This window comes from Mauremys mutica, chromosome 4, assembly GCF_020497125.1.
Source record: "Mauremys mutica isolate MM-2020 ecotype Southern chromosome 4, ASM2049712v1, whole genome shotgun sequence".
NCBI lineage: Eukaryota > Metazoa > Chordata > Testudines > Geoemydidae > Mauremys > Mauremys mutica.
In genome coordinates this window covers 152,192,382-152,212,899 of record NC_059075.1, presented here as the reverse complement: position 1 = coordinate 152,212,899, position 20,518 = coordinate 152,192,382, and the positions used below count along the sequence as shown (strand labels likewise).

Genomic DNA, 20,518 nt, shown 5'->3' with positions numbered 1-20,518 from the left:
TATATGATTTATTGAGGTTTTACGTCAAAGAAAACATTATCAGTTAACCAGGAGTACAGTCAACATAAGACAACCACAGACAGGGAGGAGAGAATCTAGGTTCCTTCCCCCACCAAACATGACACAATGAAACTTTATTCCAACATAATGACTCAAGTACGTGTATAAAACTGTTGGCTTCTACCCATGGACCAGCAAACAGTATATCAGAACTAGCTAAAGTGAATCTCTTATATTACCGTAAGCATTGTCGTTAGGCCTTTGATTTGTGTTGCCAACAGCTATGGGTATAGTTTGGCCAATGATGAGAACATCTGTTTGGGTTACATTTAAAGTCACAAAACTAAAACCCACTAGGCTGAAATCCACAAAACAGAATTAGAATGACCAAGGCTATAGCCCAGTATTACTAGAATAAACAATATGATCCTTTACTATGTGACCACTCAACAATGGCCCATTTGAGCATAGCACTCGGCCAAACAACACTCGACAGTATGTAACACCAGGGATATGCATCTTTTTTCCATCATAGCCTCAGATGCAAGGAGGTAGTAATTTGAGTCACTGTCTATTGACCCTAAATAACATCATAATTCATCCACGTAGTGTACTGAATGCCCTCTAGTGGTAGGTCTATTTACAGTACTAATACTGATATCACGCTTATAAATATTAACTAATAAAAACTCAGGTCAGTAGTGTGTTATCACCCTATTTAAGAGTGGGGAAACTGAGAGCGAGGAAATTACTTGGCCCCTTATGGTCAGCAGCAGAGACAGAAATAGAACCCAGGTGTCCTGACTCCCAGTCCTCTCTACTCTAACTAGACCACACACTCCAGAGAAGAGACACCAGGAATACTGGCTCCCAATCCGCCTTTTAAGGCCTGTCTATATGGGGAAACTGACCAGAATCTATGTGGAATAAGTTCCCAGGTGGCCACTCTATTCTGGAATAATTAGTGAGCTTCTGAAGTGAACCACTTAGGGCTTGGCTACACTTGCAAGTTAGAGCAGATTAAAGCAGCCCCGGGCGCCCTAGCTCACTACCCAGCCACACTGGCAAGGCACGTAGAGTGCTCTGACTCCGCAGCTAGAACGCTCCTGGTACTCCACCTCGGCGAGTGGGGTAACATTTGATGTGCCTTGGCTACAACGCCTGGGCGTCAGTGTGAACGGGGAGTTGCATTACTGCGCACTGATCAGCCTCCAGAAACATCCCATAATCCCCTTAAATCAAGTGGCCACTCTTGTCATTGTTTTGGAATCATTGCAGGAATGCGGATATGCCCTTTCAAAGCTCTGTTTCTGACAGCCGGTTGCTTATCTGCTCCGAGACAAAGCAACCATGACTGTGGATTGCTGTGAGAGAGAGGGGCCGGGGGAAAGGGGGGTCTGCTGCTGTCTGAACTTACAAGACAGCATGCTGGAATGCTCTCAGCCCCCCAAAACCCCACTCTCTCGCCCCTCACATACACACTCGCTGTCACACACCACTCCACCCCCACCATTTGAAAAGCACGTTGCAGTCACTTGCATGCTGGGATAGCTGCCCATAATGCACCGCTCCCAATGCCGCTGCAAGTGCCACAAATGTGGCCACGCCAGTGCACTGGCAGCTGTCAGTGTGGACAGACTGCAGCACTTTCCCTACTGCGCTCTCCGAAGGCTGGTTTAATTCAAAGCGCTCTATATCTGCAAGTGTAGCCATGCCCTTATTCTAGAATCAAATCCCTCTTCTCTCAGAACAGAGAACCCACACAGTCAATTTGCCAATGCAGATAAGCCCTTAGACTCCTCCTCTCTTCTGCTGCAATGGAGGGACCCTGTTACAATGACTTGATGCAATGAGGTTAACACTGAGGTGGGAAGTTTAGACTTTAATTCCACCCCGACCTTCCTGCAACTACTTATACATCTCAACCTCAGCATGCTATCAGTGCAGGGTTGGTATTTTACCAATACACACAAACACACAACTAGTGCATACAAACCAATATAACACAGCCAAGAGACCGAGAACACTGCCTTTGGAACTGTTGAGAGTCTACAGTCTGTTAGTCGCTATAATGGAAGGGTTCTCAACTGTATAAAGTGATCTTTTATCTAGTGTGAGCTCTGACCCCACCAGGGGAGTCATGAACAGGTGTGTGACCACCGTGCCCTAGATGGGAGGGGAATCCCAGGGCCGTCTTGCTGTGGGAAGGGTTCCAACACACTGAATTAGTATCTCTCAGGCTGGGAGCACCTTGCCTCAGCTAGATTTGAACCACTAACCTGGAGGTTAGCTCTGGTGATGTCCTGGTAGCGTAAAGCAAGGCTCACCATAACATCAGTTTTCAGCTACTCCCAACCTCCTTCCTCCGCACAAATTCGCAAATACTCAATCACAGCTGGGAACGGAACTCATTAGTGCTCACTCTTGGCCCTGCCTTGCACTAACCAACTAGACCCACCCCACCCCCCCAAGAACTCTAGGTAGAACCCAGGAGTCCTGACTGCCAGCCCACCTGCTCTACCCCTAGACCTCAACCCCCTCCCAGATCCAGGAAGAGAACCCAGGACTCCAGCCTCCACCTGCTGTAACCACTAAATTCCACTCTCCTTCCAGAGCCAGGGATTGAACCCAGCAGTCCTGACTCTCAGCCTCCCCCGCACTAGAACCCACTCCCGGAGCTGCAGGAAATCTGGACAAGGAATTACCGTACTCCAAGACAGGAGGCCCAAGGAATTCCCGTACTCTAAGTTAGGAGGACATTGACCCCACCCAGGGTCAGGACAGCCACCGTCTCCTCCCCCTGGTGCAGCTGCTGGTGGCGGGTGAACTGCTGCTTGTAGCGGAAGCTCTTCCCACAGGCACTGCAGCCGTAGGGCTTCTCCCCGGTGTGGATGCGCCGGTGTTTGACCAGCTTAGAGTTGACGTAGAAGCCACGCCCGCAGTCGGGGCAGCGGAAAGGCTTCTCGCCGGTGTGGATACGCTGGTGCTCGATGAGAGTGGAGCTCTGGCTGAAGCGCTTGCCGCACTCCGTGCACTCGTAGGGCCGCTCCCCGGTGTGGGTGCGGTGGTGGGACACCAGGTGGGTCTTCTTCTTGAAGCGCTTGCCGCACTCCCCGCAGGCAAAGGGCTTCTCCCCGGTGTGGGTGCGCTCGTGCTTGATGAGGTTGGAGCTGAGGCTGAAGCGCTTGCCGCACTCCCTGCAGCCGTAGGGTTTCTCGCCCGTGTGGGTGCGCAGGTGCTTCACCAGGTTGGAGGTGCGGCTGAAGCTCTTGCCGCACTCGGGGCAATGGAAAGGGGTCTCCCCGGTGTGGGTGCGCTGGTGCTCGGTCAGGGCAGAGCTGCGGCTGAAGCTGCGCTGGCACTCGGGGCAGGTGAAAGGCTTCTCGCCCGTGTGGGTGCGCTGGTGGCCCAGCAGGGTGGAGCTCTGGCTGAAGCGCTTGCCACACTGGCCACAGACGAAGGGGCGCTCGCCCGTGTGGATCCGCATGTGCTCGATCAGCACCGAGCTCTGGCCAAAGCTCTTCTCGCACTCCGTGCACCGGTAGGGCTTGTCCGCTGGCCGCCGGGCGGCAGGGCGGGGAGGTTCCAGGATGCCCAGAAGGTTGATGAAGCCTGGCTCGGAGCAAGCGTGTTTAATCCGTCTCCTCCTTGGAGGGTTTCTCTGGTGGTTTCCCGGGACACAGACACTGGGGGACGTCCCATGTGGCTCTGCTTTACTTGCTGTCCCGACACCTGCCAGGAGAAGAAGGATTAATAGATTATCGGGATAGAAGGGACCACTGTGATTATGTCTTCTGACAGCCAGCAAAGCGCTTGGATTATCAGTCTTTGGGGCAGGTACTCTCTGTTTGCAGGTACTCGATGGCTGCTAAGCACTACTGTAATACACCTAATAAATCATCACCATCGGGGATCCCTCGATTTGAGGATGATCTACGTAACCTGCTCAATGGCAGGGGAAAGGGATTCCTACCCTGCACCAGGGAGAAAAGGGATGGCAAAAGATGTAAAATACCCTAATCAACAGGGACCAAATCCTTGATAGACCTTTCCCCCGAGGGGAGAGGAGAGGCTGGTTCTGCCCCATCCCATCTGAGCCCTTGCGGGGGCAGGGAATGGGGTGACCTCAGCCAGGCAGGAGCCTGCCATAAGGCCCTGAGCCAGACAAAGGGGGGATCGTGGAAGCCTTGCTGGGGTCCCAGCTGTTCCCTTCTCTCCTGGACCCTGCGAGCCGGTGTCACTGATGCATCACCTGGGAGCTCGCTTTCCTCCGAGCCCCGCCCAGCCGGGCCCCGCGGCTCGGCCCCGCGCTCCATGCGGGCGCTGGGAATCCCGCTCAGCGGGCGGGACCAGGCTGCAGCCGGGGCTCCCGGCAGAGGCCGGGCCATGGGCTCAGCCCAGAATTCCAGGGGGAACCCAGTGATGATGTCATCGCCCCGGGTCACGTGATGAAGGGGAAGGTGGGGGGAGCGGCTGTTGCTAGGAGACCAAGGGAGACAGACAGGCCTAGAGGGCCTCCCTGTTTTGGTTCCTGCAGGATACACTGTTATTAACAGAGATGAGCTGTGGCCCCATTGTCATCTGCTATCCCAGCATGCACCATTCTCTCTTAACACCCCCACCCCCACCCCGTGTTCCCTCCTCCCTGTTACCATGATCTGCCCCTTATCACCACCTCCCAAGCTGGCAGGGGAACTCATGTATCCTAGCCCCCCCCCCTTATTTAGTTGTGAGACCCCACTACCCTCCCAGAGCTGGGGCGAGAACCCAGGCTGGAGTCCTGGCTCCCAGCCCCCGCTCTAACCCACCAGAGTCTGCTTCCCTCTCAGGGCTGGGATAGAACCCAGGAGTCCTAGCTCCCAGCCCCCCACTCTAACCCACCAGACTCCACTTCCATCCCAGAGCTGGGATAGAACCCAGGAGTCCTGGCTCCCAGCCCCCACTCCCCTCCCAGAGCCAGAGAGAGAATCCAGGAGTCCTGGCTCCCAGTCCCCCCCTGCTCTAACCCACCAGACCCCACTCCTCTCCCAGAGCTGGGGATAGAACCCAGGAGTCCTGGCTCCCAGCCCCCCGCTCTAACCCACCAGAGTCCGCTTCCATCCCAGAGCTGGGGATAGAATCCAGGAGTCCTGGGGCTAACCCACCAGAGTCCGCTTTCCTCCCAGAGCTGAGAACAGAACCCAGGACTCCAGACTCCCAGGCCCACCCCAGCTCTAATCACTAGGCACCACTCTCCCAGGGTGCACGACTTTCACAGCGCATTGCAAGACAAAGCTGACATTTTAGGGACTTTCACATTTATTTTCGGTGACAGTCTACTGATGTTTTACGAGAAAAAAAGAGAACAGCAACAGTTAAGCAGGAATATGGTCAGTACAAAACAACCAGAGACACAAGAGCAGAGAACCTGAGTTATGTCTGCCAACACAAAACGACACAGTAACATTTAATTTAATTAATCGATTCAAGAGCACCTCTGATATAGAAGTCCTACAGTGGCCGATGCACAGAGAGATTAGCCCTAGTATTGACAGTTTAAGCTAAATCTCCTGTGTTATCATAAGCATCTCAAGTGGTTTTGGAGTTAGATTGGTTTTAGATTCATATAGTGGATGTTTCATGTATGTAGTGTTGTCAGCTCTTGAGATTTTATCGCAAGTCACACAATACTTGTTTTTCCTAGCATCTCAACTCCTGAACTCATCTGACTATGTAAAAAATCTCAGGTTTCATTCCAAAAAATAAGTTTCTAGCCCTTGTGGTTACAGAGAAAAGTGTGAAAAGGCAGCCTCTAAAGGTGCAAAGAAAAAGAACCACAAATTTCTCATGTTTTAAAAAAGTCATGATTTTTTAACCCTATCTTTTGGGGGGGTGGGGGGAGGGAGGACACTGATTCATGGACTTTGAACACTTAGGGTTGGCAGTACTGCATGTGCAATCTGGCTAGCCAACAAGAAGTCAGCATAGTTTACATTAAAATTCACAAAAAGAAAATCTGTTACATTTAAATTTACAAAACAGAACTGGACAGAATGACCCAGACTGATGTGGTCAGGTAAGAGCCCCCTATTTCTCAAATTAAACAATATGATCCTTTATTACATAATCACTCAACACTGGGTCATTTCCCATGGCATTCTGCTAAATGATACTATGTGTTAAATCATTACCACAATGTATATGCAACGTTTCCCCGCTTTAATATCAGGTTGCCATTTGCGTCACTGCCTATGGACCCTAAGTAATGTAGCAATTTGTCCATCTAGTGTTTGGAATGTCCTCTAATGATAGGTCTATTTACAGTACTCTTTAGTTTAGGAAATGCGTGTTGGACTGTACTACCCAGAATATTTAGTGAGGAACTGGATGTTCCTGTGTTTTGAGAACAAAATATAAAGAACTGTGCATTGCATGGATCAAATCGCAAGGTTTCCGCATCTGATTCTGCTCTCACTTACACAGGTGTAAATCAGGAATCACTCAGTTGAGATAAGTCCTCTGAAATCACACTGCAAGTCAGTAACAGAACTGGAAATAGAACATAGGAATCTTGATCCTGCTACCCCCTAACTCTAACCACTAGACTCTATTCCCTTCCCAGAGATAGAAATAGAATCCAGGGATCCTGATTTCCAATTCTCCCTCCCTCCCCTCACACTGTAACCACTAGATCCCACTCCTCTCATCGAGCTGAGATCAGAACCCAGGAATCGTGGTATCGAGTCCTCTGCTCAGACCACCACTCTTTTCCATCATATTAACGGAAGGACCCTATTCTAGTGTCTATTCATAATGAGTAGAGTTAATACTCAGGATCAAAAGCTTTGCTTTGAATTTCAACTTGGCTTCTGTGTGAGAATTAAAATCTCAGCTGTAACATCTCAAAGTAGGGCTGTAAAAACACATAAGAACTAGTCTATATGGCAATGTAACACCACAATCAAGCGTCTAAGAATGTTGTCTTTATAACCATTAAGAGTCTAATATAGTAATCCCTCTTAATACAGGGGTTTGCAACCATATACAGTAAAGCCTACACTAAGAGTCACCTCCTATCTACCCACCTACCTACCTATCTTTGCGATCATCACTCCAGAATCACAGGGCTAACTCCTGTCAGAAGCAACCTCTTTGAATTATCCCTAGTTTACATTTTGCTTTATTAAAAATAATATTGAGTTTCTATTTGGGTGTGAATTTAATCTCAGGGAACGGTGCCCTGGGAGACTGGATTCTCTAGGCACGTTCATAGGAGCTCCAATACACGCACCCTGTGCCTCTCCCGCTGTGCCTCACCCTGCCCTGGAGACTGGATCCTCTGTGTACTCAAAACGGATTCAACCCTGCCTTGAAGGGCTGTCTTGGGGGCAGAGAACAAGAAGAAAGCTCAGTCCCTGTGGTACATTCAGTCCTCAGCCTCTCTGCTAGGGCTAAGGATTAGTGCTGGTGATTAAGGGATGTGGATGCTTGCCTGCTGGGAAGCAGACTGAAGCTCAACAAACTTGTTTCATACAAGGGGTCACCGGAATACTAACTGCAATTGTCCTAGGCTGATGTGCATTAGTGACCTACAGGCTGAAGGTCTAGGAAGCAACTGAGATTCTGCAGTTGCTGAAGAGAGCGATTAGGTGACCTCAACATTCAGGCACTCCCTACTACAACTCTTCCCCCCATTCAAATAGAGATTAATTCCCAAGCTTTACAGTAAAAAAAAAATTAAAAAAAAATGGAAAATAGAGAGACATCTGTCCAGGTCAAATCCATCTCCCCATAGTTCACAGGCTCCCTTGGCTCTCACACAGCATCAGCATCCTCTGCCCAGTCATGCACCACGTTCTTAGCCTTGGTGGGGGACAGAACCAGTACAGTGTGCAGGCAAAAACCTTTCTACTTGCTCCATCTTGGCAGCTGCCTGTGGGTTTGTCCAAAAAAATAGAATCACAGAACCACAGGGTTGGAAGGGACCACAAGGGTCATCTATTCCATCTAGTCCAGCCATCTGAGACAGGAAGATGGTTTATTTCCCCCAATGGCTGATGGCTAGAAGACAAGAGGACACTTGTCTTAACAAATCACTCCATCCAATTTCCCAGGAGAAGCGAATCTCCTGGCCTCTCCTGAGCTCCTGGGGATCCCAGTCCGAGCTGGAATCTGAAACGCTCCTTTTGCCCTCTGGCACCTCTGCCTCGCTCCCCGCAGCTTTGTGAGCCGTGGCCACATCCTGCTCCAGCCCCACGTTTGGATGAAACAAGGTGAAATGGAGGGCACCAGACCGAAGCACTTGGCATATCCCCCCGAATGAGTAGCACAGGGACGCGCAATGCCTTTGTGCTTCATATTACGATACCGCCTCCGTAAGGGGCAAAGGTGAATTCGGCCCCTTTTCAGGCTTTAGCCTTACTGCCAACAACGGAGCTACTTAGTGCCAATGTAATGGTGATTTTGTGGCAGACACACCCAACCTGCTAAGAACAAGACTGAGACCCAATCAACTCATTCCATGTAAGGGACTCCTACACCATCAAATGGTGATGGCTTCAGGCCATGCTACCTACTCAAGGTCCCCACCTCTTGCAATAACTAGAATGTCCATTTCATGGGAGGTTTTTTCCACCCAATCTCTGATCTTCCAGACATTTGCTCCTTTTGCAGTGGCATTAGGCCTCAGATGCCTGTCCAGATCCTGTAAGAACTGAGGCTGCCAGCTGAAGGACTTGCTGTCCACAGTCTAAGGTTTTGTCTACACGAACATTTCGTTTGTGGCAAGCTGGGTTGTGAATCGACTCCACTATAGTCTGCTGCAGACTAAATGTTGGCAGAAAGTCTTCTTTGAAATTGGACTAGATCAAAGTGCATTAATGAACTGTTAATACGTGTCAGTAAGGTCCACAGGGACAGCTAGTCTGTGGCAGGCTAGCACAGAGTAGACTGACACCCCGCTGCCGCAAACTAATTGTAGTCAAGACCTAAGAAACAACAGCCTTCCAATGGACTTAGCCTGCTTTGCGGGATTTCCTCCGCTGTATTGACAGGGAATGGCAATAGAAAGTGACATTGTTAACCTGTGGAATTCCCTGCAGCAGGATATTATGGAGGAAAGTATCTCACTATATCATTCAAAAAAAAAAAAAAAGATTTGATGTTTGTAGGAATAAGAATAGCACCTGCAGTGACACTGGACAGGATGAACACTGAAATGTCAAGGACATTTGACCCTCATGATCCATCATGGAAGCCAAGAGCCAGTTGCAGTCTGGAAGGAACTGCTTTCTCCCTCAATGGTACACAGCCCAGTGAAGTGCATTCAACACTTCCTTTGCAGCATCTAGCATTGGCCACTCTTGGAGGTAGAATACTGGACCAGATGGACCATTAGTCTGAACTGGTGCTGCAGGGACGGGCGTGGGAGATATTGGGCTAGATGGGCCCATTAGTCTGATCCAACATGGCAAGAAGTAGGGGGGATATTGGGCTAGACACTCCCACTGGGCTGACCTGGGGCAGCAGGGAGCTGAATGGGAAACTTTCAGATATTCTGATCCACCGGGAAAGGGGGATGAGACTGACTAGACAATTGATCTGATCTGGGGAAGCAGGGAACGAGGCGTATCAGGTTAGATGGGCCCATGAGTCTGATGTGGAATAGCAAGGAGTGGGGACACAAGGTTAGATGTAGGGAAGCAGGAGGAGGAATACGACATTGGTCTGCGCTGGAGTGGCAGGGAGTGTTGGGGGAAGAATGTGGAGCTAGACGAGCCCATCAGGAATTCCCATATTCTTAAAACAGGAATCAGAGAAACTCCAGCTGCAAGAGAATCAGAGCTGGGCCAAACAGCTTAGAGAAACACACGTCAATTCTAGCTCTGCGCTCGGCCCAACAGAGCTCAACCACACGCTGCCTCTAGTCCCTGATCCCCCTCATTCCCGGGGTGGGAGCTTGCCCGCTTTAAACAGTCTCCGTGATCTGTATGAGCGGGGCTGCCGCAGCCCATGGTCCCAGGGTCAGGACGGCCACTGGCTCCTCCCCGTCCCCCTGGTGGAGCTTCTGGTGGCGGGTGAACTGGGGCTTGTAGCGGAAGCTCTTCCCACAGGCGCTGCAGCCGTAGGGCTTCTCCCCGGTGTGGATGCGCTGGTGCTTGATGAGGTTGGAGCTGACGCAGAAGCACTTCCCGCAGTCGGGGCAGCGGAAAGGCTTCTCGCCGGTGTGGATGCGCTGGTGCTCGATGAGGGTGGAGCTCTGGCTGAAGCGCTTGCCGCACTCCGTGCACTCGTAGGGCCGCTCCCCGGTGTGGGTGCGGTGGTGGGACACCAGGTGGGTCTTCTTCTTGAAGCGCTTGCCGCACTCCCCGCAGGCAAAGGGCTTCTCCCCGGTGTGGGTGCGCTCGTGCTTGATGAGGTTGGAGCTGAGGCTGAAGCGCTTGCCGCACTCCCTGCAGCCGTAGGGTTTCTCGCCCGTGTGGGTGCGCAGGTGCTTCACCAGGTTGGAGGTGCGGCTGAAGCTCTTGCCGCACTCGGGGCAGTGGAAAGGGGTCTCCCCGGTGTGGGTGCGCTGGTGCTCGGTCAGGGTGGAGCTGCGGCTGAAGCTGCGCTGGCACTCGGGGCAGGTGTAGGGCTTCTCGCCCGTGTGTGTGCGCTGGTGCTCGATGAGGGTGGAGCTGCGGCTGAAGCTCTTCTCGCACTCGCTGCAGGTGAAGGGGCGCTCGCCCGTGTGGATCCGCTGGTGCTCGATGAGATTTGAGCTCTGGCTGAAGCTCTTCTCACACTCTGTGCACCGGTAGGGCTTATCTGCCGGGCGCCGGGGCTCCAGGATGCCCAGCAGGTTGATGAATCCCCTCTCACGGTGGGCAGACCGACGACGCCTCATCTTCGGAGGGTTCACACGCAGCCTCCCTGGTCCACCCTGGCTCTGGCAGGCTGGAACAAGCCCCGAGACCGTCCCACACGGCTCCACTTCCTGCTGAGGATTCACCTCATCCTCACTTGCTGCCCTGTCACCTGCCGAGAGAAGAAGAGAATTAAACCACAGTAGGCAAGTGTGGAAACCAGGACTCAAATCCATCCCTGCAGACTCTAGATTCTGCTCCAATGTCACTCAAGGAAAGGATGGGACAGGCTCCTACCAGGGATCAATCTAGATGGGCGCTGAAAGCCATCACTTTAAATTGCCACAGGCCTTGGCCTGCTGTGAATTCCATTCCTACTTCCACTTGCCAACAGCCACGTCTAAGAATCATTGTGGAAAACCAAAGTGAACCTGCTACAGCATCCAGGGTATCTATTTAACGAATCCTTTAAAGTGGTTTTCTATAGTGCACGCAGAATCTGGTGCTGCGGTCTTTATTTCTTAACCAGCATTATGGGTGAGGCCCAAGAACTGGCTGAAGGCTCAGTTATATCTTCCTGATACATTTCTTCAGTGGCTTGTAAAACCTCTTCCCTTTTTGCTTCTGGTAAATGGTTAGGTGGCTGTTAAATGTCAACCTTGTGGTGGACCAGGGCAGTACAATCTATATCTTTGTAGAATCAGAACAATTAGATTCCTAACCAGAAAGTCTGTTAGACCATTCTGCTGCTAGTCATTAAAATGTACAGCACTGCGTTGGAACAAGTTCAACAGAAACTCTGGGCAGGTCTACACCAGAGCCGGGATCAACACTCTGAGATCGATCCACCGGGCTGTCGATTTAGCGGGTCTAGTAAAGACCCGTCAAATCGACTGCAGATCGCTCTCCAGTCCATCCCTGTACTCTACCCCGCCCCCCCCCCGACGAAAAGAGTAAGGTAAGGCGATGGGAGATTTTCTCCCGTCGATCCCCTGCAGTAACTCAACTTAAGGTATGTAGCTGGAGTTGTGTAGTGTAGGCCGACTTACCACGGTAGTATAGAGATAGCCTCTGGGAGTTCACCTTCATCCCTTTTGCCTCTCTAGTTTTTTTCTCTATACCAGCATTTACTCGGTCTATAGGTTCTCATTTTGCCACTGGGGGTCCCTTTTTGTACTATTCGCTGTTGTCTGAAACATTCAGCAAATGAACAGAGATCCATTCCTGCTTCAGTTCCACAAGAACTATGGCAGCTAGAATTCCCCTGGGTGTTAAAGCAGGTCTCACTACTCCCTATCTTCCCCCTTCTAGAAAGCTACCACCGCGTAGCTGTTATTATGGTTTTTACCCCCTGAAGGTAGGACAATTTGCTCACAGCAAACCAGTTGCTTACAAATATTTGTTTCACCTAGGCCACATCTTTCAAGGGAGTTTCTGCAGAATTTGTAAGACAGCTTTCCTGGTATTTGTTATAGTAATTAGCCATAATGAAATCCAAATCAACTGTCAGATCCTCCACTCTACTGGCAATCAACTTCTTGCTCAAATTCCCGAGGTCCAGTTTTCAAACCCAATTTTCCCTACTTTTGGACTAGTGCATGTTCCCCAGTCACTGTCTCCATTTGGGACCATGTAGCTGGTTCAGTTTTAGATCCTCTAGTCCATAACATGGTTAACACATCTGGTATAATAACTGTTATCTCTGAGCCAATGTCCATTATTCTTATGCATTTCACAGATCTTGTTACATATTCATATGAATATGAATATATTCATATACATATACATATTCATATACATATGAATATGTAACAGGATCATATTACACATTCATACTCCCATTATTGTTGTGTAACTGCCCAGATCTTAGCAAATACTGTGGAGCTGATCCTTGTAGTTCCAAGCTTTGCCCCTTCATCTTGGTGCTTCTCATTTCCCAGTTTGGATGATGGACTTTCACTAAGTGTTTGTGACGCTCAGTTCCGGCTTGCCTTAAATTTATACCAATTCTTTTAGTGGATAATTTTTTTCACAAGTACCAGTATTTAAATGAACTGCTACCCTTCATTTTTGCATTATTATCAATTTCCTTTGGTTTATAAACTGAATTGAACAACTTTTCCAATCACTCAAAAATGTCATGAACCAGATTAGACTCCTCTGTTCCAGCAGGCACATTAGACACAGAGCTGTACTTACAAAGCTCATGGGAAACATCTTCCTCTCTAGCGGCTGCTTCCTGGTTTGCTGCAATGAAAGATTCAAGTTCTGTGGCAAATTCCACAGCCTCTCTGAGCATCCTTGGCCTCCTTTTGCTGATCTTGAACTGCAAGTCCAAGTCCAGCTGAGCATCTATACATCAGTCCATTGCTAATGTATCCTGGAAGGCCTCACTGGTATCTGGGTAAGCCAGGAACACAAATATCTGCAAGTCCTCTGCCGGTTCAGGTGGAGTTTCTTCTTCCTCTCTTCTTCTAACCCTTAGCTATGCCCTGGCCAGCTCAGATCGATGGCTAGCCCCAAACCAGAAAACAAGGGCTTGTACCAAAACTGGATAACTCAGTCTCTTTTCTCGGGTACGTTCTGCCACACCATCAGAGCTGGACCACTCAAGTCAGCTGCTAGAGACCCCCCTCTCAGTTCATCTCCCCAGACATTCATTGGAGCTAGGATGTTAAACTGAGCCAAATAACCCTCCCAGGGAGCTTACCCTCAAAGATAATGGGCTTTTGTATTACTTGACTGGGACAGAGAGTCCAAACTCTCCCCTCTGAGGGTTACCAATGTCTGGTTTTACCCAAGTTTTCTGGCTGGCCTGATTGCTTATCCAGGCAACTGACTTCCACTGTGGTCTGTGATCCTTTAAATTCCTTCTCTAGATCTTTAGCTTCTCAAGTCCTTGCTGTAGCTCATCTCTGTTAGCATGTTCCAAGCCGGCCATAACTTCCTTGGTCTCCTCTATTTCCTGGAAAACCTTTTGGTCTATGATAGTCAGTTTGCTGGTCACCTCACTGATCTGTCTTGCCAGTCTGGAGTGGATGTTTTGTAGCTGGGCTTTGAAATCTGCCCGAATACGTTGTAACTGCTTTCCCAACAAAGATACTATCTCCGAATGCAGGTCATTTCTCAGTCCTTTCTGGGAAACCTCTAGATGTTGCTTTAATTCCTTTTGAGAAGTCTCCAGCTCTTGTTTTAGGTCTTGTTTTAATTCCTTGTAGCCATCTTTGATTTCTGCAAGCACCTCCATTATCTGTTCCAGCTTGGTTTAACAGGAATACAACTCTCAGTTTCTCTCCTGGAAAATCCATCCCACCTTCACCCCAGTGTGGCCCCTTTGGCCTGACCAGATAGACAATATTCAAGGTTTCGCCAGGTTTCAGAGTAGCAGCCGTGTTAGTCTGTATCCGCAAAAAGAACAGGAGTACTTGTGGCACCTTAGAGACTAACAAATTTATTTGAGCATAAGCTTTCATGGGCTAAAACCCACTTCATCGGATGCATGTTTTGCCAGGTTGTTTCCATTAGGAGAAGAAATTGATCATATGAGTCAGGTATATTCTTTGGTTCAATCCACTTTGTTTACAAAGAATACACACGAAGTCCTGTTTCCCTGAACACAGTAGAAAAAAACAACAGTAGGCACTTCCCTTGCTCACTACTTCCAAGTCTGCTCCTCTAGTCCATTCAGTGTCATGCATATAACTTCTGTCCCTGTCAGCTGGCTTTCTAGCTCTCTCTCATAGACAGAGCTAGCCAAACAAACCCCTGGCCATTGCGTTTGCCACCAATCCCAGGGAAACCGCTCAGACCACACAGCTCAGCCCTGCCCAGGCTTTTCCATGTGGTCCAGTGCATGCAAAATTCATTATTTATTTTCTTCATTTAATTAATTTTAAATGGACTTTTAAAAATAATTCATTAGCTATGAAAAGAAATAATCTAATCCCCCTGAGTTGTTTGTTTAATTCCACTTTTTTTCAATGTGGGAAGTAAGACTGCGGGCTATGGTAGGTGGGTAAAGGCAGCTGTAGCTTTTGGGGAGTCAGGTACAGTGGAATAAGAAGACTAGCTGGATGTTTCCGTTAAAATGATCAGCAGGAAAATAGTGAACAGTCTGAATATTTAAACTGCCATTGTTAGGTTTCAGAGTCAATACCCCTTTGCAATGAATGGGGCAATTCACAAACACGCAGTTGTTTCACGTTGTTGGCAGGGTCAGGTAGACATCACTGCATCAATATAATGGGTTTTGCTTTTAAGAATTTCTTTGCAAACACACGAATGAAACAAAAATTGAAATTTGAAGCATGATTTTGTGTCAAAGTGTGGATGCCACGGCAAAGTAATATACAGGTGCCTATGCTGTGAATGCCAGGAGGCTAGGACACCTGCTTGGATGATACTGAATGAGATGAGATGAGAAAAAAAAAGAATCGGGGAGGCACCCAATGGCTTTGCTGGGATCCCAGATTTCCTCTTCACTCCTGGACAATCTCTGAGCCAGTGTCACTCATTCCTCACCTGTGGGTGTGTCTCTCTGGATCTCCCTTTCCTCGGAGCCCTGGAGATCCAGGATGCACGGCTCTTCCTCCTGCTCCATCCAGGAGATCATAGGAAGTTCGAGGATTGGAAATCCTGCTTGTGGGGAAGAAAATAAATCAACGTCCATCAAAAGCTGTACAAGAAAGGAAACAAGCTCCACCAGAATAAGGACTTTAATACTGGTATCATTTCATTTACCCTAGAGGATATACGGCTATAATTATTTCAGTAAACCCCCCCCCACCCCAAACCACAATAGTTACATCAGTACAAAATCTGTATGCAGGCTAGGCTTTAGACAGTAAGTTCTTTTACTATATGCGTGGACAGCGTCCTGTACCATGGTGCCACATTCTCAGGTGAGGCTTTTAGGTATTACTGTAATGCAAATAATGGTGATGATTATAATAATTAGAGCCAGCTGGATAATATTAACTAAAAAAAAATAGCTGGTTGATTTATCCCCCAACAATTAGTGGGAAAAAATGATTGCCCAATCTTTGTTTTTCATTGTGTGACTAGCTTTCGAATATCCAACCAATTTTCCTGTTCGCCACCAAAGAAATTGTCAAATTCATTTCAATTTAATGTACCAGATTTACCTTCCTTTACTGATTCAGGGTCAAATGAACTGCATTTTCCAAGCCAGAGGCATTGGGATAGGATATATAGATAGCCCGCATAATAAGATCTAGGGATGGAGAGAGGTAGAAGAGAAAGAAAGAAAGAGATGTATATGGGGATAGAGAAGGGTGTATGAGAGAAGGGGTTTGTGGGGCACTGAGAATGAGATGCATGGAGCTATATAGAGAGAGGGGTGTACAGGGTGACCAGATGTCCCAATTTTATAGGGACAGTCCCAATATTTGGGGCTTTTTCTTACATGGGAACCTATTACCCCCACACTCTCGCCTGATTTTTCATACTTGCTGTCCGGTCACCCTAGGGGTATATGAAGATGAGGGGCTGTACGGAGAGAGAAAGGGGTGTGTACGGGGTGGGAGAGAGAGAGACACAGGGACTGAGGGGTGTGTAGGAGGATGGAGAGATGAAGGGGCGTGTATGGTGACAGGCAGATAGACGCACTAGGATCTAGGGACAGAGGAAGGGATGGACGGACAGACAGACACAAAGATTTCTCCAGCATCACAGACAGTCTGGCATAAATCCTGCCCCATGCACCCCCCACCCCGGCCTCAGCAGCAACCCATCCTGCCCCCCCGGGGGAGACAGCCCCCCGCCCACCCCCTTCCTGCAGAGCCCCCGGGCGACTGAAAAGCCTCGCGCCGCCGCTGCAAGGAGCGCGGGGCTCGCGGGCGGCCCGGCCCGGCCGGCGGGGAGCTGGGGAGACGCGCGCGCGCGCGCCCCGAGCCCTTTCCCCGGGACAGCGATGCGCTCACCCGCGCGCCCGCCGCCGCCGCCGCCGCTCAGCCCAGCCTCGGGGACAGGAATGGGCTCCGGTGGTGCCCCACTCAGCGCCTCCCCGGGAAACTTTCCCGGCCCGATGGTTCCTGGCTGTCAGCAACCCGTGCACGCCCAGCTGCCCCCAGCCGCCCGGCTCCCTGCGGTTTGGGGTTTCTCGGTGCGGGTGCCGGAGAGGAGGGAAGCGGTGTGCGCCGCTGGCACAACCGGCCTCGCCCTGAGGGTCAAGGGGAGGGAGCTGGGGTGACTGAAGATACTGATCTGTCCGTGTGAACTTATCCCAGCTGCAGAGACAGGAAGAGATCTGGCTATGGCCATGCCTGCAGTACAGTATAAGCGTGGCCAGAGCTAGATCTCTCTCTTCCTGTCTCTGCAGCTGGGATAAATTCTAGGGTGACCAGATGTCCCGATTTTATAGGGACAATCCCAATATTTGGCGCTTTGTCTTATCTAGGTGGCCATTACCCCCCAGCCCCGTCCCGATTTTTCACCCTTGCTGGCTGGTCACCCTACCTATGCTGCAAAATTAAGTCCGTTTAATTTAAGGCTGTGTCTATGCTGCTGGAAGATCTGTAAGACATATCTGGCTTCAAGACTAAGCTTGGTAAATTTATGGAGGGGATGGTATGATTAGGGTGACCAGATGTCCCGATTTTATAGGGACAGTCCTGATTTTTGGGTCTTTTTCTTATATAGGCTCCTATTACCCTGTCCTGATTTTTCACATTTGTTGTCTGGTCACCCTAGGTATGATGGGATAGCCTAATTTTGGCAATTAATTGAGCTTTCACTATTAGTGGTAAATATGCCCAATGGCCTGTGATGGGATGTTAGATAGGGTGGGATCTGAGTTACTACAGAGAATTCTTTCCTGGGTGTCTGGCTGGTGAGTCTTGCCCACATGCTCAGGGTTTAACTGATCGCCATATTTGGGGTCGGGAAGGAATTTTCCTCCAGGGCAGATTGGCAGAGGCCCCAGGGCTTTTTCACCTTCCTCTGCAGCGTGGGGCATGGGTCACTTGCTGGAGGACTCTGCACCTTGAAGTCTTTAAACCACGATTTGAGGACTTCAATAGCTCAGACATAGGTTAGGGGTTTGTTACAGGAGTGGGTGGGTGAGATTCTGTGGCCTGCGTTGTGCAGGTCAGACTAGACGATCATAATGGTCCCTTCTGACCTTAAAGTCTATGATTCTATCTGCCGTGCAGCCGCTCTATGCCGGCAGGAGAGAGCGCACCTGTCCACATAATTAAACCATCTCCCACAATCAGCATTAGCTATGTCTGCCGGAGAAGCTCTCCTGCTGGCATTCTACTGTGCTCACTACCTCTTATGCTGATGCAACATGTCGCTCATGGGTGTGGTTTTTTTCACACTCCTGAGCAACGTAAGTTTTGCTGACATAAGTGGTAGTGTAGACATGAACAGAAGAATATTCACTAGGAGGGTGGTGAAGCACTGGAATGGTTTACCTAGGGAGGTGCTGGAATCTCCATCCTTAGAGGTTTTTAAGGTCAGGCTTGACAAAGCCTTGGCTGGGATGATTTAGTGGGTGTTGGTCCTGCTTTGAGCAGGGGGTTGGACTAGATGACGTCCTGAGGACTGTTCCAACCCTAATATTCTATGATTCTATGATAAGAACATAAGAATGGCCCTACTGGGTCAGACCAAAGGTCCATCTAGCCCAGTATCCTGTCTTCCAACAGTGGCCAGTGTCAGGTGCCCCAGAGGCAAAGAACAGAACAGGTAATCATCAAGTGATCCATCCCCTGTTGCTCATTCCCAGCTTCTGGCAAACAGAGGCTAGGGACACCATCCCTGCCCATCCTGGCTAATAGCCATTGATGGACCTGTCCTCCATGAATTTATCTAGTTCTTTTTGGAACCCCTGGCCTAACATTCTGCAGTAATTACATCGCTTGTGTGTATCGACTCTTTGTTTCTTGTGGAGGCCGTGTGCATCCTCACTAGGAGCTCTTGTATCAATTATATTGTCAGAGTGGGGCATTGTGGGATGGCTTCTGAAAGGCAGCAGCAGTTGATGTAAGCAATGCAGTGTCTACACTGACACCATGTCAACCTAACTACATTGAGATTGACTCTATGCTTCTCATGGAGGTGGAGTTATTAAGGGTGTGTCTACAGTACAAAATTATGGTGACCTAAGTTACGTCGACATACAGCTATCACAGTAATTAAATCGTGTTTGCATGTCCACACTATGCTGCATCTGCACTGACACTTCATCAACCTAACTACATTTTCGTAACTGCTACGCCTCTCATGGAGGTGGAGTTATTAAATTGGTGTAGTGGGTGAGTTACATGGGTAAAAGCTACATTTTAGTGTAGATGCTTACAGAGTTAGGTCAACATAAGCTGCCTTACATTGACCTAACTCTGGCCTGGTCTACACTACAGGGTTAGGTCGAATTTAGCCACATTAGATCAATTAAAAAATGACTGTGTCCACACAACCAACCCCGTTCCATCAACCTAAAGGGCTCTTAAAATCGACTTCTGTACTCCTCCCCGACGAGGGGAGTAGTGCTAAAATCGACCTTGCTGGGTCAAATTTGGGGTAGTGCAGATGCAAATCAACTGTATTGGCCTCTGGGAGCTATCCCGGAGTGCTCCATTGTGACCGCTCTGGATAGCAGTTTGAACTCCGATGCACTAGCCAGGTACACAGGAAAAGCCCCGGGAACTTTTGAATTTCCTGTGAACTCAGCAGCACTGTGGTTTCAGGGTGATGAAAAGGTCCTGGCTGCCAGGGAGATGGATTTCCTTCACCACTTGTCTGTGCATTCTCCTTCTCCTCCTCGTCCTCATCCCTTTTTATCTCCCCCCAGGTGCAAATGTTTCTACGCTCCCCCTATCATCTGCATCCCTGAGGTTATCGCAGATTAGAAGGCGAAAAAAACACACTCGCGATTACATGTTTTCCAGGCTCATGCAGTCCTCCTGCACTGATAGGGTACAGCTTAATGCATGGAGGCATTCAGTAGCAGAGGCCAGGAAAGAATCAACTGAGCGCGAAGAGTGGAGGCAGGATGTGATGCTGAGGCTAATGGGGGAGCAAATGGACATGATGAAGCGTCTGTTGGGGAAGCAAATGGATATGATGAAATGTCTGTTGGAGCTGCAGGAAAGCCAACAAGAGCAGAGACCCCCACTACATCCATTGTAAAATCACATGCCCTCCTCCCCAGGTTCCATATCCGCCTCACCCAGACACCCAAGAACACGGTGAGGGGGAGGCTCCGGGCACCCAGCCACTCCACTCCAGAGGATGGCCCAAGCAACAGAAAACTGTCATTCAAGCAGTTTGATTTTTAGTGTGGCTACAATAAACAATGTGGCCTTGTCCTTCCCTCCTCCCCCACCCCACCCAGGCTACTTTGTCCGTTATCTCTCTTTTTTTTTTAATCAATAAAGAAAGAATTAATGGGTTCAAAACAATAGTTACTTTATTTCGATGGGAGGAGGGTGGTTGGCTTCCAGGGAATTAAAATCAACGAAGGGATTGGGTTTGCATCAAGGAGAAACACACACAACTGTCACACCGAAGCCTGGCCAGTCGTGACAGTAGTTTTCAAAACCTCTCTGATGTGCAGTGCACCTTGGTGTGCTCTTCTAATTGCCTTGGTGTCTGGCTGCTCAAAATTGGATGCTAGGAGATTTGCATCAACCTCCCACCTCGTCATAAACATCTCTCCCTTATTCTCACAG

At 49.3% G+C, this 20,518-nt stretch overlaps 1 protein-coding gene across 1 annotated transcript; it reads right to left on the bottom strand.

Annotated features, from left to right (window-relative positions):
- Positions 1 to 1,769: 1,769 nt before the first annotated feature.
- LOC123368380 (zinc finger protein 883-like) lies at positions 1,770 to 15,526 on the bottom strand. The gene is made up of 3 exons (XM_045013145.1): positions 15,345 to 15,526; positions 10,062 to 10,995; positions 1,770 to 3,506 (listed from the first exon to the last, which is right to left on the bottom strand). Exons 1-3 carry the CDS (start codon positions 15,490 to 15,492, stop codon positions 2,744 to 2,746), a joined length of 1,845 nt encoding a protein of 614 aa, XP_044869080.1. The 5' UTR covers positions 15,493 to 15,526; the 3' UTR covers positions 1,770 to 2,743.
- Between the last annotated feature and the right edge of the window lie 4,992 nt (positions 15,527 to 20,518).

Coding starts and splice junctions, on each gene's coding strand:
- LOC123368380 (XM_045013145.1), bottom strand. CDS start 15,492: ATGGACGTTGATTTATTTTCTTCCCCACAAGCAGGATTTCCAATCCTC. Junction 10,996..15,344: donor CCAGAGAGACACACCCACAG/GTGAGGAATGAG, acceptor TTCTCTCGGCAG/GTGACAGGGCAGCAAGTGAG. Junction 3,507..10,061: donor AGCTTCCGCTACAAGCCCCA/GTTCACCCGCCA, acceptor CTTTGGCCAGAG/CTCGGTGCTGATCGAGCACA.